The 17,385-nt window shown below is 33.0% G+C and overlaps 1 protein-coding gene across 2 annotated transcripts in view; it reads right to left on the reverse strand.

The window, feature by feature from the left end:
• Positions 1 to 17,385, reverse strand: part of Sema1a (semaphorin 1a) — a 389,847-nt gene that overhangs the window by 341,073 nt on the left and 31,389 nt on the right. For both annotated transcript variants that reach the window (XM_068763984.1, XM_068763983.1), the window contains exon 2: positions 7,988 to 8,322. In XM_068763984.1, coding sequence (XP_068620085.1) covers positions 7,988 to 8,090 — 103 coding nt within the window. In that variant the 5' untranslated portion in view covers positions 8,091 to 8,322. The remainder of the gene's footprint in view (positions 1 to 7,987; positions 8,323 to 17,385) is intronic.

The following is a 17,385-nucleotide window of genomic DNA, read 5'->3' on the forward strand; positions in this document are numbered from 1 at the left end:
CCGTATATGTTATAAAGTGCCAGTAAAAATTTCTTCTAGTGTTATAAACTAATTTCGGATTTATCGGATCAAACTTTAGTTAAATTTTATTGCAATCACCTAGTTAAAATTCAAAAATTCTTTATTGAACGGAATACATCTCCCATTGACAAGCGGTGTCCACCGCCAGTTCATAAGTTGAATAAAAATGAAAAATGTTTTAAATAAGTTTTAATTTCTTCATCGGGCTTTATTATATTCATGAACTGAAACTGTTCGTAAACAACAGATTTATAAAGAAAATATTATTCAACAACGACCCGACAAACTAATTAAATTAATCTCATAACCATGTAGGCACAACATAGTCTATGACCAAGAACAAATCGTTTTTATAGCCTGCTACTCGCTTATCATTTTGTACCTATTTATAACCAACTCATTTATTTATTCATGTTATTATCTATATTGGATCATTTACATTAACCACTTATGTATATCATAAGAAAAATATCAGAAGAACCAAATTTGATAAAAACTAAATTAAGCTCACATATATTCGCATCCATCAACTTAAAGCTACGAGGGTTCAAAACGAGCCCTGATCTGAGAAGTGCCTACAATAAACTCGGACTTATTTATTTTGGTCACTTGTACAATATCTTTAATACATTAGTAGATCAATTTATTACCAAGCTTCGTCGCTTAAAAATCCTTCACACTGTAAATGGATTTTTTGGCAATTTTTTGAAGGACTTAAAAGTGTATTGCATTAAGGGACCGGTAAGTAATGTCGTTCTGTCAAATTTTACAGAAAAACCGTTTGATTGTTAACGCTCCGGCATTGAAAATTTGTATACTAGATGCCAAAAGGTTGTTGTTAACGAAGGTAAATATATAGTTGATTAGGAATAAAAAGTTGATAAAATATAGTAGTGAGATCTTAACTTAAGAAAGCGACATTACTTTCCGGTCCCATCACTTTCACTTCATCACTTTGTATCATATAACCTATAAAGATCAATAGGAATAAGAATCAAATGATGTTGTTTAGGTAAAATTCAAATGTATCGTAGATCTGATAGTTGTCTATTCTTATAATAAAGAACTGTGTATTCATGTGACTGCCATATAATCTTATAATTAAAGCAACAAGATATTGTTTAGATGAAACATTAAATAGTGCTGATATTAACCAATCAGCAGTTTATTTAGCTGAATTTAAAAAGCGAAAAAGTTTTTTTTACATAAACGTAAAGTAGTAGGTACCCCATGCTAAAGCTTTGTTAGCGTCGCACAAAGCACCACCTGCCTCGCTACGAAAGGATTCGGACGTCACAAAGGTTCGATCCAGCCCCACCAACATACTAGAAAGTCACTGCTGCCAACCAACAAATGTTTCAATTACACCGTGTTAACTTTGCTCGTGTGGATAATGTTACGTTTAATACATCTCTAAGTATATACATAGACGTTAATTGTTATTTAATGTTCTATGTAACAGGTGTTATGAAAATCTGTAATTATTACGATTATTTGAATACTGTAGCTAATCTAACAGAGCTAATGAGGTACTTCTTATTAGTTACCTGTTTCAAAATGAGAAGTGTAATCACAGCTTGTAATGATTTGATTAATGTATAGCCTCCGCAGAGAACTGAGGTCTGGAAACAGTATTGCAAAAAGGCAAAAAAGCAACAAAGCGCAAATAAGTACTTAAACGTATTAAGAAGCAATGACATCTATTGCACAAGTTGTTGCAATATTTTACGTTATTGTTAAACTTAATATTAAGGAATACATATAACGTTAAAATTACCTTCTGAATACTAAACCATAATCCCAAGACAAGAAACATAAGACTTTGCGTTTCTATCTTCCATTTACAAAGCCATTCAAACTATTCGAACGAAAGGACATGGTACATATGATTATGCCCGTATCTGGTATCAAATTCACTTTGCCAATGTTTTATTTTTATTTAGATTTGTCCTACATACATAAAAATTATTCTTACGTGTGTATTATATTTTGGTCGTCGTTAAAACTAATCATAAATTATAGTGAAAATTTTCAACATGAATCTTAGAAACAAGAGACAGTTATATAATACCGCATTCATTGACTCTTCAGTCACGAAAGTGATCGCAAATTCTTGCCACTTGTAGCACAAAGCAGGCATAGACACGCGCCACCTTGCTTTCAACAGTAAAGCTTAAACCGGAGCTCCCGCAACGGTGGTCGACTCATACATTTCAGATACAACGGAATACGTGTCACTGGCCTATTTCTTACGACCCATTGACTACGGGACATTCATAACTACCTTTTCAAAGGCAGCTTTAAATGCAACCCGCTGCAAATGAGAAAATGCATGTTAATACGAGGAAAACAAAATGGCTGCATCACCTATACATAGCGCTTATACGGGCACATTAATATGTATAGCGATAATAACAAAAAAGTTTCTGTTGGATAAGTTTGTACCGTTTAGCAAAACTAAAAATACTACATAAACAGATCATGAGCAACTAATCTATATTTTATTTATATTTATATATACGATACATATCATTAGAACTTTGGCCGTCTATCATTTTGATTCAGAATTCAAAAAAGTATCACAATTTAAAAATTAGGTACTCAATTTTTGCATACTATAATTTTGTTTCCACATACTTATGTTTGCTATTTTGGAATAACTATCGTGAAACCGTCGCTGTAGAGTGAGTGTTTAAGCGAGAGTTTACTTTAAAGTTTTATAGATATTGGTGAATGTTTCGAACTATGTTTGTATTATCCTTTACAGCTTTTTAAGACCTACCCAGACAATTATTGCAGATATGTATTGTCCACAATTGCATAAAAGGTAAACAATTGTATAAAAGTGCGTAAGTGTAAGTGCCGTAAAATTGGTCTTATGTATATATTCATATACTTTGATTCTTTTTTTTGTCTCTGTTTTTAATTTGGAGTTATATCTTTGTTAGGATATGTCATTATGACTATCATATATATATATATATATATATATATATATATATATATATATATATATATATATACAAACTTTGAACTATTTAACAATCACTGTGAAGCCAAGACGCCAATCTGCAAAATAATCTAGCAGCTTCTGGATTTTGGTTTTGATAAAATAGTTTGCGCGGTACAAACATCGTATAGAATTAATTCCAGTCGCCTCAACAGTAACTCTCGTAAAATTTAACTTTTGACATAGTCCAACAACACGTGATGTATGTTTTGATTCTTTTAATAGGTGATTTTAATTTCGATAAAAAAGGGAAACTTTATATTACCCATCTAAGTATTCAAGCATCTTTATTGAAGACATGCAACGGTAGGTTTATCATTTGTTTATTATCGTTGTCAATACAATTAATGTGCCTTACGGTAACTGATATTTCAATCAATGAATTTTAAAACACAGAACGAGTCCTTTACTGAGAGACAAAGCGCAGAATTAGTAACTACGCAAACAGCAAGTTCCCCCTCATTGCGCTCATTATTCCCATTATTAGCTTCCTTTTAATCCGGATTTAAAAACTGCACGAGAATGCACAAGGCTCACTCCCGGGACCAGCTTTGTAAAAAACGCCTTTCCTTTTCAATGCGCATGAAACGTTTGAACAAATATTTTTATTACTAAACCAATGTTTGCCTTGTCCTTATCAACTAGGGTTGAATCGAATAATCATTCATTGCCTACCTTTCTCACCGATTTCAATCCCTATTGTTATTTCAATAAAAATTGGTAGCATTCCGTACGTATTGTTAAAATCTTTTGAGTGATAACATTTTTGATTTGTAGTATATGTCAAAATATATAATTATTCTAAACTGATTTTATTTTATAACATAGATTTAAGAAAGGCAAAAGAAGACAATAAAAAGACAAGAATATATTATGAAAGTAAAAACAGATACTTAAAAAATAAAACAAAAGTAACCGTAAGCCCCACACTCGGCCAAAATATACCGCGTCATGACTATAAACTTGTTCCTCTCCCGCCAGGCGGCGCCATCGATGGGCTCCCGCGTCCTCCGCACGCACGTGCGTATATTGCTTCTCGTTTCATTCATTCAAGACGGTTCTCTCTAATCAAGAACATGCTTTATCACCGTTACCTAAGGTACATATCAGTAACACTGGTCACAAACCACTCTCCACAAGCGATAAATGACTTTATTGTATTAATTTTAGGTACAATTTACAATGTCGTCTTACCGCATTCTTCTCGACTTTCGATCGCGTTGTCGATGAGTGTTTGAACTTTTGTCCTTTTTTGATTAGCGGTTATAGTTGCGGCTTCCTCTCCATTCTTAAGCAGTCGTTTCGTCATTCACACCAGATTTTGCCGATATGACTAATCATATTTCATTAATATTTTATCTCAAGCATCATTACATTAATATTATTCGTAAAGAAGTATTTCCATAACACTTACGATAGTGCCATAACCACAAGATTAATAAATAGTACAGGGCAGCCCAATAATAAACGACAATATTCGAGTGATATTATGCACCCCTGCCAACCACACAACAGTTCCCTAGAGTATTGGTCTGTGCCGAGCACAGCAATAAATACCCATAAGGTATAATACGACACGTACAAAACATTTAGAGATATAAAAGCATTATCCAATTAAGTAATTTATTTTTTCTTCGGGTATTGCTTGAAGTTATTTTATAATCCCACTTAAATGGGTTGAGTCTGTACGCACATACATTAAAGTGTCACAATATATAATAGACCTTCCTTTGTTGAAATATAAATAAAAGTTTTCAGTCGACCGAAGTGTGTGGAACTTGTTTTATTGACTCACATAGTTTATATTAAAATATATACAACAAACGTTAAACTTCTTTTTAAAAGACTTTCTTGTCGGCGCTTCTTAGTAGATCAGCATGTCAGTGGTACTGTCTATAATGTTAAAATTTTTGATGATTCAAAAGTGCCAATAAATGTCTATCTCGATAAAAATATTCTAAATTAAAATGTTTAATAAACTAAGTAGTTAAATCATAAAAGAAGCTGTTGAATCCTTTAACGCAGAACCATAAAATACAAAATATAATTTTAAATGCTAACCACTTTAACCGACAGTAAACCTTAATCATTATTTGTTTTTATTTAATTGATATTATTTTCATAAAGGAAAGTTCGAAGTGTAACTAACGCGGACACTGACCTTACTTAATCTTGTTCACGGATGACTCATCGGAAACACTCGCGGAGAAATTTCTGCATCCAGTACTTGCTTCTCGACATCGGCCTACACAGAACTGGTACTACTGTTACTCAGTGTTACAGCCATAGGGATCAAAATAACGCTTTTTACAGATTTTTCTTAATATCGTAGGACTAAAATTATTCATTCACTTTATAAAGTCTTTTACCTATGGCATTGATAATCGATTCGCATCTTGTAAAAATTGAAATCCCGTTCAAAATTATTTGTTGTAATGACTATATCAATATTCTTCTTTAAATGCAAAAAAATCCGCATATGGAATAATGTTGCAACCACGCTTGCATAATTTTAAAGGTTTACATATTCTATTTTGTCTGCTTAAAAACATATGGAACATGTCAAATACTTAGCTGTAACTTAGATCATCGCAACAACTCTATAATTCCGATTAAATCTTGTGTACTTTACCATGTAAGAACATTCCGTGAAAATTTACTTTGAGGCTCAAGTGTTACAACTAAGTTACTATAGAAATTAAAAAACGGTAAGTTGGTCTTAGTTCTCAGAAATAACAATACAGTCAGCTAAACCCAGGTTAACATAAACAAATTAATTATTTTTTACTATCTATTCCTGTTGACTTAATACTTTCAAAAGTTATTGGCCTGTCGCATTCAAATGGAGTTACTGAGTGATCATTTTATACAGAATGATCGGAAGTGAGGAGTGATAGCTCAGCGGTTGAGGACTGAGGTTTGTGATCGTAGATCGCGGGTTCGATTCCCGAGATACAATCTTACATAATTCACATTTTTTTAAATTCGTTACATAGGATAGCCACTGCTCACAAACAAGTTTCCAAAGTTTCGAAGGTATTGATCTATCGCATTGCAATAAAAATACATATTTGAGAGAGATCACTTCTTACAGGATGATTAGAAAAAGAAATAAAAAGCGTTAAAACTTCACGTTCTTTAAAGCTTTTACACCTGTAAACAATCGCCCTGGATGTAGTCAATTACATTCAAATCTTTGAACATTTATTAACCGCGCCGCGCGGTCAATCTAACCCCACCGGTTTGAATTGGTAGATCACATTACTGAAGTGGTGTTGACACGCTCACTGCGGCTACTGTAGCTCTGTAATTAACTCTTAAAATCGGAAATGCTTTGCATGTGTGTATATATATATATATATATATATATATATATATATATATATATATATATATATATATATGGTGATCAATTTGCAAATTTGGTAAATCAAAACACCAGTACCAAATAAAACTAATCGGAAGAATATTAAAGAGTAATAGTATATCGTACACTGAAAATTCAAGCCATATTGGTAATCACAATATTATAATGTGTAAAGACTTAGAAGGGGTGCATGTAAACCTCATTTGCTGTCAATAAACGTATGGTATATAAATATCAACAGCTTCAGTAATAAATAATAACATCATGATTACTTCTTATTAAAATGAACTACTGCTGAAGTTTCAAAAGGTATTAGCCTAACATCGTTACAATTGAGTTTCAAAATAATCACTTTATACAGAGTGATTAGAAATTGATGTAAAAGCTTTTGAAACTTTTGTTTATAAATAAGCTTTTATATCTATTTGCAATCATCCTATATATGGCACATGGAATGCATGTGTATACATCTATTGCGGCATTACTGATAATTTAAAAACGGCATACAACGCATTGTTAACTGTTTATTCAAATTTAAAAGAATGAATTAATGTATTAGTATTTCAAAGCGAATGCATAACAAAGACCGGATATAATGATTGTTCAGGATATGCAGTCGACCCAACGTCTAGACATGTTTGATGCCAACGTCCATCCTTAAATAGACAGGTTTGAGCGTCGAATGCTTTAACGATTTGTACGTATAAACTCATCGGACAAAGTTAGTTTCACACTTAAGTACTCGTATATTTCTAATCCAGCTGTAAAATTGCAAAACGCAGAACAAACTGCCCCGCTTTGTGCTCGCACTAATGAGAGCCACGTGGCTTGTCCCCCGCAATGCAGACTGCACAATAAAACAATGGCCCTACAGTTGTACACTATGCCTTTATTTCTACAGGATGAACTGTCGCGTGACTGAAACTCGTTAATAGCGCACCGCAAGGCAAATTTCAGAAACCTGTTTATTCTATTTTGAGTAACATTATCTGACTTCCATAAAAACTTTTTGGAGGTCGAAACAAACTACATCAACTATTTTTAAAAACAAAAAAAAACCAAAACTTTTTTATTTGTAGACAGTCAACTAATCTAACCTGAAATACAGGAAAAATGCCTAAAAATTATGAATGACAAAAATTAAAATGCTTCAGTTTACTAAAATACAAGTAATTCCATATTGAAATTTTGATCAATATATTCATGACCTAATTGAATATTTTATTTATTCAATTCTACCTAAGAGATACGAGATGATTAAAAGTTCAGAGTCGTGTTTTGTATTGTTTCAATTTTACCTTTTACACACTCTTAATTTGTTACAAAAAATATAAACAGAACTTGTTGAACCTATTTTTAAAGTATTCAGTTGAGTAATAATAACTGTAACATTAGTGTTTTAGCTCGCAACTATTACGAAACTAACTTTTGAAAAGTTTGTAAGCAAGTTGGCGAGAATGACAACATAAACACCATACACAAGTCAACTCGAGCACGTGTCGTACATTGCTTACGTTACATTCCGCTATTTCTTTGACTGTTATTTCATCATCAACATCATTTTTGGTTCTGATGATGAGCACACTTACCTAATTGCGCGAAGACTTTGGGCCTGACGTTTTCCTGCCAGGCTGCAGCGGCGGCGGCGACGGCCAGGAGCGCCGCGAGAAGGGCACAGCGGAGCACGATCATTGCACTAGTCACAAGTCGACATCACTCGAAGGCACTCGCGGCACGTTTCGGCACGACACGAACGGTCGGGAGTAGCGACGGCCGGCGGCAGACTGGCGGGCCGGGGGAAGACGAGGGGCGCGCTTGCGCTACTGGCGTCCCGCGGTCTCGCATGCGTGGGGCTGCGGAGTGCGGACCTCGCACGTGACGCAACCCTCCTCGCCCCAGCGCACCCTTGCGGCCAACGACGACCCTGCGACGTCATAATCACGTTAAAAAACTGCATATCCTAATGAACGCTGAGCCTGCAATTATAGCCGAACCAGACCCCGAGCGATGCGTTCGTTTCACCTATTTAAATTGATCGCTTGACGTTACTATCGAACTGTATTGGAAGCTATCGAATTTTACGTATTCAAAATAAAATTATTTACTTTTGGAACATGATAAATACTACAGAAGAATAATAACAACTCTATCAATTTTAAGTTTAAGTAAGCTTTTATGGATATGAAACGTTCAAGAAAAGCATTACATAGATGGCGCTGTTATATGTATAATCTAAATGCATTAACTAAAGTTACAAGCAAACGGAATTTTGATTAGGATCCCACGGCGGTGACTACTAAATTATAAATTGTTCAAGAAGGTGTAATATATTGTGTAAAGGGTCGCACAACAACCTATACTAAAAAGATGTAAAAATAACAGAAGTTAGGTAAAGTCGCTCTTACACGTTTACGAGCAAAAAGGAAGCTTTAATCGCCTTTAATGCAAAAGCTCCCCTGGCTCTCTCACTGGAAAAGCTGGTATGCCATTGTTTGATTTTATATTCATAACTATGAAAATCAAAGGTGTGTTGGCCTTTTCATTTTTTTATTTGTGATTAATTGATGTGTTGTCTGTTTATCTATAGATCATAATAAAGAGTTTCCCTATCCGCAGGAATACAACAAGATTCATTATCTGCTCGCGGTTCAAAGATAACTAGAACTAGTCCTGTGTACGCAAATTAATAAATATATGAAAATACCTATAAATAAAATAAATTTGTCAAAGTTTAATAACTAACATATACAATAATATCAAAGGAAAGTTAATTAAATAATACTTTTTTGAAGCGAAACATTTATTGTTCTGGAACAATGAATAGTAAAAAAAATTAAAAGAATGTTTTTGTTATTATTAAGAGAAGTTTAATTACATACATCATAAAATTAATCATCCAGAATAAACTAAATAAAGTGAAACTGATACTACGAGAACGATTTTTTTTTCACTATTGACACAAAGTTCTCGTTTCTCGAAGTGGTTCAAGTCATATGGAACTTTGTCGAATTAAAAACGTACATACAACAACGAGGGTGCTTTGCACGCGTGTGCATTATTATTAATATGAACTAGCAAAGTTAGTTCGACAATTTAAATCGAGCGATTTGGAGCTCTGTCGTGGTAGTACCAGCTTTCAACTTCGCCAATATACGAGAAAGGAACATGGTAGCGGATACCATGTGAAAATCAATAAAATAAACATTTATAGTACTTGATTGTGCCAAAGAGGGTGGATAAGCATTTATGTTGTATTGAATTAGGTTGAAATTTCTATTATCGATATCTATCGACGCATATATATATATTTTTAAATTTATTCAAAATTCTTTATTGTACACGCTAGGATTTTTAAATAGTTTCATAATAATAAACAAGAAAGTACAATGGGTGGTCTAATCACACAAGGCAATCGTTTACAGGCAACCATAATATGGAAAAAGTGGAAGAGTAAAAAATAGGTAGTTGACATGTACTAAACTTACATATATACATACATACATACATAATCATATATTATTAATTTTCGTGTATATAACATTTTTATGCTATAAGAATTCTAAAAAAATGCTAATTATTTTTATAATTCAAGAGTAGCATACAAATTCATTAATCTTTTGTTATACCATAAATCGGACTGATAATTGATCACGTAATTATGAGCATCGAATTTTACAAAAAGAAATAACTGCACGCTAGTACCACGGGCACGCTAGTAGCCTCAGGCATAGAAGCCTTAAATATCTTAAATCTTACTTAAAAACAATTTAAAACTTAGGTTAAACATTTTTTAATGAATCAATTAAATTCTGCAATATAGTTTATATGTAAACCATTTTACCAGTGGCGTACCTAGGGGGGGGCGGTGGGTGCGGTCCGCACCGGGCGGCACTTACCTAGGGGCGGCATTTTTTATATTTACTTATAGTTGTAAAAAGCAACTTATTCATTTTATATTTTTTCTTTCTTGAATAATAAATTATTATTATGATTATTAGAAGAAAATTGTAAAACAAAATCAGATGCTGGAATATTACTCAATTCTATGTAATCTTTTTCTTTTCTATGTTACCTTCATTTATGGGAACCCGTCCTTTTGGAAATTAAGGACGCTCAAAAATACCTGCAAGTAAAAGGGTTAAATGTCCACCAATGCCATATAAAACTAAATTCTTTGCAAACACATTTCATGGAACAAAGAGATATGCTAGTACAAAACGCTGTTATAGCAGCCAAAATAATTTGCGAAGAGTTAGAGATATCGACTAAGCGTCGAGTTAGAAGGAGAAAAAATATAAGTGGGGAAAATTCGACGTTGGGACGTGGGGCTATCCTTAAAAGAAGAAGTACGAAGAAAAATGTTTTCATCTATGGACAGAATTATAAAGGAATAAAAGAACGTTTCGATCAGTTGCATGGCCTTGTAAGAAAATATTCGTGTATAATACCGTGTAACCTACTAAATGAAGAAATTGAATGTCAAATAAATGACTTGATTGACATTGATAAAGAACAGTTCCATATTAAAAGAAAAAGGATCCAGGTTTTTATGGCTGTACCTACACTAAAAAAGAGGCAAAACATTAGAAAAACGGGGAGAAGGGCCCTCTTGATCTGCTAAAATTTATTTAGCAGTATAGGTTGGAAAATTCTGTTCCCAACATTATAATTTTGTTAAGAATTTTTTTAACAATTTCAATCAGTGTCGCTAGTTGCAAAAGAAGTTTCTCAAAATCGAAGTTGATAAAAAATTATCTTCGTTCTACAATGAGTCAATTAAGACTACAAAATCTTGCAATATTGTCAATAGAACAAGAAATTACAAATAATATAAATTTTGAGAGCATTATACACAATTTTTCTAGTATGAAAGCTAGAAGAGTAGATATTATATAAATATATTTACGAGCATACAAATATGTCTAAAAAAAATTACTCTGTGTATTAATTAATATTGATTAAATAACTTAATAATTTATTTATGTGTAATTAACACAATTTATTTATTTATTAATTTATTAAAACCACTATTTGATCGACTTATAAGAGAATGGGCGGCAAACTGGAGATCGCCCCGGGCGGCAAAAGTTCTAGGTACGCCACTGCATTTTACTAAACTAAAACATTTTACTAAAGATTATTTACCCTAATAAAAGGAATTGTAACAATCAGTATATTAAATAGGTGGTAAAGGACGCCTCGCATTACCGAGGCGTTTAGAATAACGTGGTGCTACTCCTAACGAACAAAATAAAATGTTTAATAATATTATTAAACAGCAAGCATTATAGTATTGTAACTTAATGTTTAACAAATTAAAACAGAGCGATATTCATTTGTTGAAATCAATTGACAATCATAAATATTATTTAGAGCCATCATCACCATTATTACAGCCATAAGACAGCCGCTGCTGGACATGGGCTTTCCATAGTATTCCAATAAAACAAGTTGGAAGCGACTTGCATTCAGCGTCTTCCAAGGAACTTAACAATGCCGTCTAGTCCACGTTGTGGACGGAGATCCTACGCTTCTTTAGCCGATTCGTGATCTCCAGAACTTAAAAAGCCTCGGTGGCTATCTGGTCTGCCTACTGCTACTTCAACTTACCAATCCATTTAAGAGTATATTCAAAGATCATAATAAGAGAAGTATTTCTACATATATTGTACAGTGCGTCCATGGGACAATTCGATACTATTCATAAATGTAACCATTGCACCGAGGTAATAAAAAAAACATGAAACGGAATGGCGGACAGATACATAACTTTTAAATCATAAACCTTTCCTCGTTTCATTCTTTTTGCTTTGCCTTTCCTTTCACTAAATAAATTTTACTTGGTAAATCCAATGCTTCAATGTTTAGACAAATCGGACATAAAACCGACAAATAAATTTAATTCTTTAGTATATTACATTATATTATATTATATTATATTTATAGCATCGTTATTCATTTAATGCAACAACAGATTAAATAAATCACATATTTTGAATTATTTATTTGAAAAAAATAAAAATTATTTTCTATAATACAAAGGCAAATATATATTAGTAATATATTTTAGTAAATAAGATATCCTTTATTAGTGCATTACTCAATTCATTTTTCGAAAGTACCCTCATCATTTCAGACGAAGGACATCTAATGCTCCGCAATGACATAGGCCTTAACTGTAGATTTCCAACGGGATCAGTTGCAAGAGGTTTGCATCTAGCGACTTCAGATGACCTCTTCAAAATCGCCTTTCCTATGTTATAGGTGGATTCCTATGTTATATTATGCTATACTTCTTACCACGGTTTCCTCTTCTGAATGTTAAGGTCCCAGAGGGTATCTATTTCGCGCTACGTCGCCTGCCCACTTCATCTTGCCGATCCGCTGGACTATGACGGCTACTTAAGTTCATCTACGGATCTCGTCATACCTGGCTCGATCTCGTAAAGAAAATCTAAGCATAGGGAAGGTATATATACCGCATATGCAAAATACGTTTTATGTTGTACATTTAAGGAATATTCTAATAAAAATACCAACGTTTACGCCGAATTTCAATTTTAATAAGTATATTATGCCCACGTGCCTTTCGTCGTTGCAGTCTGTACAATCAATAAACATACTTGCATTGAATGAAACAAAGTGCTAATAAAGCTTAAAAATCGTGAAAACCACCAATTTTATAGCTCTACAGTCGTAATGATTTTTAATCCGGCATCAAAAGTATAAAAAGGAATAGACGAAGAGCCGTCGAGACATATTAATTGAGGGAATAAATTATAAATAACGAGTCTGCCCGCTGCCCCGCGATCCGTTCAAACCCCTCGATTTGACGAGCGCGTTCCACATTCTACGAACGTATAACTCTGATAGCGATACATTATGTTAAATAATATGATAAATAATATTTAAATTCACACAGTTCTCATTTAATTTATTCGAAATCTTAATCGAATTAAAAATCTGCAACAGGCCGATAACACCAGTGAAGAAAACACCGCATCCATTTTGTTATTATTACTAATTATTGTACTTATGAGCAGTGGTAGCCCAGCGGTGGACTTGCGATCGTAGGTGGCCAATTGGATTTCTGGGATGCATTCTTAGATAATACACACTTTGTGCATTAATTATTTAGTTTGATTGCCACTGCTCACAAACAAGTCTCATAATTCCATACTGCGATCGCCAACCCGCCTGCCAAGCGTGGCGATTGTGTTATATCCCCCATAGAAATCTTTGCAAGAGGCCTATGCTTTTCAGTTTGCATCTATGCATTGAAACAACAACTAATCGTTGAACCATACTAAATCTTTTATTTTTAATTTCATTAACAAACTAATAAATACAATGTCATTATTCATTTGCTAATAAAGAAAATAGGTAGAGAATTTTTGTTTATTACTTTTTTGTTTAAGATTGACACAAATGAAAATGATAAAGTGGTAAAGAAAAAAAATATATATTTACACTACTAGAATATAAAATAAAATTGCGAACAACATCCCAATCACCCTGTGTCTTATGTGCCTTGATACGATCTGCCCTCTACGGAATTCCACGCGAGATGCATCTAACCGAGATCTTTGTTAAAAGAATCCTCCTATTGACTTGACGAATAGCTAGTTCAGGAGCTTTATGAAATAGTTCATGACTTTGCTCTAATTGCTGTATAGTTTACAATTATAGTTTCTTATCCATCTTTTAAAATAAATTATCTATCAATTATATGTGAATAGTGATTAAAATAAAAGGATACTTTCAATATATAGAACACGAGAAATGTACCGTTAATATTGAATCGTCATCATCATCACTTCAGGGATAAGACGTCCACTGCTGGACATATATCTCCCGCATAAGATCCCAAAAGGACCGGTTGGAAGTGGCTTGTACTCGGAGTCAGTCGATGTCTTTAACAAGGTTCTGTTCTGTTTACATTGTTAGTGGACATCTTACGCTGCGATTTGTCTGTCTCCATTCTTGAATCTTAAAGCCCGGAAACCAGAATATATTCTGTCCCTATCCTACCCATTACCACTCCAATTTACCAATCCACTGGACTCTGTTGGTTATTTTCGTTCTTTTACGGGTGTCCTTATTCATAAATTGATTTTGCAGAGAAATCGCAAGCATAGTCGAGTCCGTGGCTTGTCAACTTTCCAATAGGCCCCGGATTGGAACGACGGTTTGATGTCATAAATCATGACTGATACTGAATAGGAACCTAACAATTATATATTTTTAATACTTCCATAATAATATTTCTAGTTTATTTCTTTAATATGTAAAACGAAGCTATAGCTTACTCACTTACGAATAAAACAGTTTACGCGTTCATTTTGAGAAAAGTAAGTAAGCACAGAAGTTGAACAGTCCGAAACGTTGCGATGAGCATAACAACGGGATTTAACGTGACAACACAAAGACTGCCGCATTACGTCCCGACGAACGAGGTCGCTGCTCCTGATTTGAAACGAAACAAACGACGAGGGCTTGCACTACACCCGCCATAGCGCGGCCCTTGACACATTTTTACCGCACACTTAGGAACCTATCTATACAAACAATAGCTAAGGTGCCAGTGCACTGTTATTACTATACATTTTACATTTTTGGATCAAGTATACATTATCTATTAATAAGTTAACATTTTTAAATAATAGTTTTAAAAAATATAAATTGAAAAATATATAATTTTTAAAAAATAGTTACGTAATTGAGTAATCCATTAAAATTATTTACACCTTAGAAAATTACATAACATTTTAAAAGAAATAAAATAAGATTACGAAAAACTAATAAGGTTTAATATATGTATTTTAAACCGACCCACACTACCTATTGTGGTTGTTATTTCATAAATAACAAACTTGGTAATTTTTAACTTGCAAAAAACACTGGCCCAAGTTTTAAAATAAGCATGTATTTAATGAACCACTCCCTTGCGGGTGAATTTCGTTTAATTTTTTTTTTTTTTTGGTTGACCTCGACTCGTTGAAAGTTGTATTGTTACCAAATTTTAAGTCTATAAATATCATGGTTACAAAGGTATCGTGATAAGTCAGTATATAGGTGAAAATCTCTTATATTTTCAATATATATTTATACCTTGTATTTTTTAAAATATTCAATCAATCGCCATTTATTTATATTATTATAGAAATAAATCCGTTTAAAATATACAGCGCAATACATGTCCACGTTCCATGAAAGAAAAAGACATCAAAAGCACAAAGGCGGCTACACATTGGTATTGACACCTACTTCATCTTACAATCCCCGAGAAACGCCTTGCGTGGTTCCGTTCATTCTAATACATACTCATTATTATTTCTCTATCCTTAGCAGTTAAAACAATAAAGGAATAAATAACATTTTACTTAATAACTTAAAAGAGAAATATTTATGGTATTCTCGTTAAGGTTTTTGCTTTGTCTTTGAATAAGAATGTAAATGTTGTAACGCGTGATTTTCATCAAGTAAGGGTTTCCAATCATAATCATCATCATATCAGCCGATAGATGCTCACCAGCTCTGATCCAATAAGCAGAACGTATACGTACTAAAATCACTACCAGTTTTAATGTTATGACACATTAAAACCACTTCATAATTTCTAGAATTTATTTTTAAAAAATTAGTAACACTGTTTGAAGTAATTTACTGCACAAATTGCGTAGCATTAAACACATTCAGTATTTATAATTAGCCACTAAAGGTTCATATTGATCAAGCCATTGGATATAAAGTTAACTATACTCCCCATATTTCTTCCACCTTTTTAAAAATGATATTATAAATGTACTGCGTACACATCAGTCAGATCATTTCATCATTATTTAAATCCTAGGGTGTCCACTAGTGGTTGTAGCCCTCCCTGACAGATTTTCAATGAAACCAGACCGGGAAAGCAACCAATTTCCATAAATTTATACTTTAATAGAGGACAGTATTATTATCTACTTCTTAAAATAGACTTTTTTTAAAATAGACAAAGAGCAGATAACAAAAGGAAACATAGCGACATTTAAATCTAGCCCTAGAAAGGAATAGGTTAATTTAATATGTTCTGTATCTACACGTTAATCACACTGTAATTAACAGACGCACGGGTTTATCTTTCTGGTATTAAATCAAGAATACAAATCTTTTCTTAATCCAATTAATACGGGTCGCATATAAACTTAAGACCACAATGCTAAAGTTAGGGACTAATGACCCCTTTTTACACTGTCCGTCGATTTTATTACTTCGTTTGTAAAATATGTATAATTACAACAGCTTAACAAAATTGCAAATGAGTACCACACATACGTTAAAAGGAAATGCGACTAATTCTGACACGGATTAAATCATAAAAACATATTCGAAATCATTGACTAAATGGTTGTTACCGTGTTTTGCTATGATAATATTTAAAATGCTATATTTAAATTTTTCCTGTAAAGTTTTCAAATTTATTGGATAAGCATATACATAATGCATATCCATCACATTTGCATATTCGAGGAATCATTTAAATAATGACTCATAATGGAAATATATCTTCTAAAAATATCTTGCAATATAAATCAATACCGCGAGTTCTGTAGTTAGAAGATATATTTATATCAAATGCTTTATTCGAAACATTCCTCAGTGAAATTATAACTATCTTCGATTAGTTAAATTTTAGCGTATTTAACAGTCAACACCGAAAACATGTCCTTCTATAACTGCTTAATAAATCACTTAAAACTTAAAATATATAAACAAAATTTTATCTATCTACATATGTACATATTTTCCACCTATGTACTGTTCCACCTGTGTACTCATCACGATATCTCTGAAGGCAAGAGATTTAAGAGATTTAGAGACTTTAATTTACGTTGGAATATTTCTTAGGCTGAGAAGAAGTAAGCTAAGAACGATGAGACGTTTAAAAAAATACCTGTTTTCAGACTATAGCTCTCATATTTTACCTTACGAGAAAGTGGGCGGA

The sequence above is a fragment of the Battus philenor genome, unplaced genomic scaffold (assembly GCF_028537555.1).
Source record: "Battus philenor isolate CCGP_79_NKW_IND1 unplaced genomic scaffold, ilBatPhil1.0.hap1 SCAF_19, whole genome shotgun sequence".
In the NCBI taxonomy this organism is placed as follows: Eukaryota; Metazoa; Arthropoda; class Insecta; order Lepidoptera; family Papilionidae; genus Battus; species Battus philenor.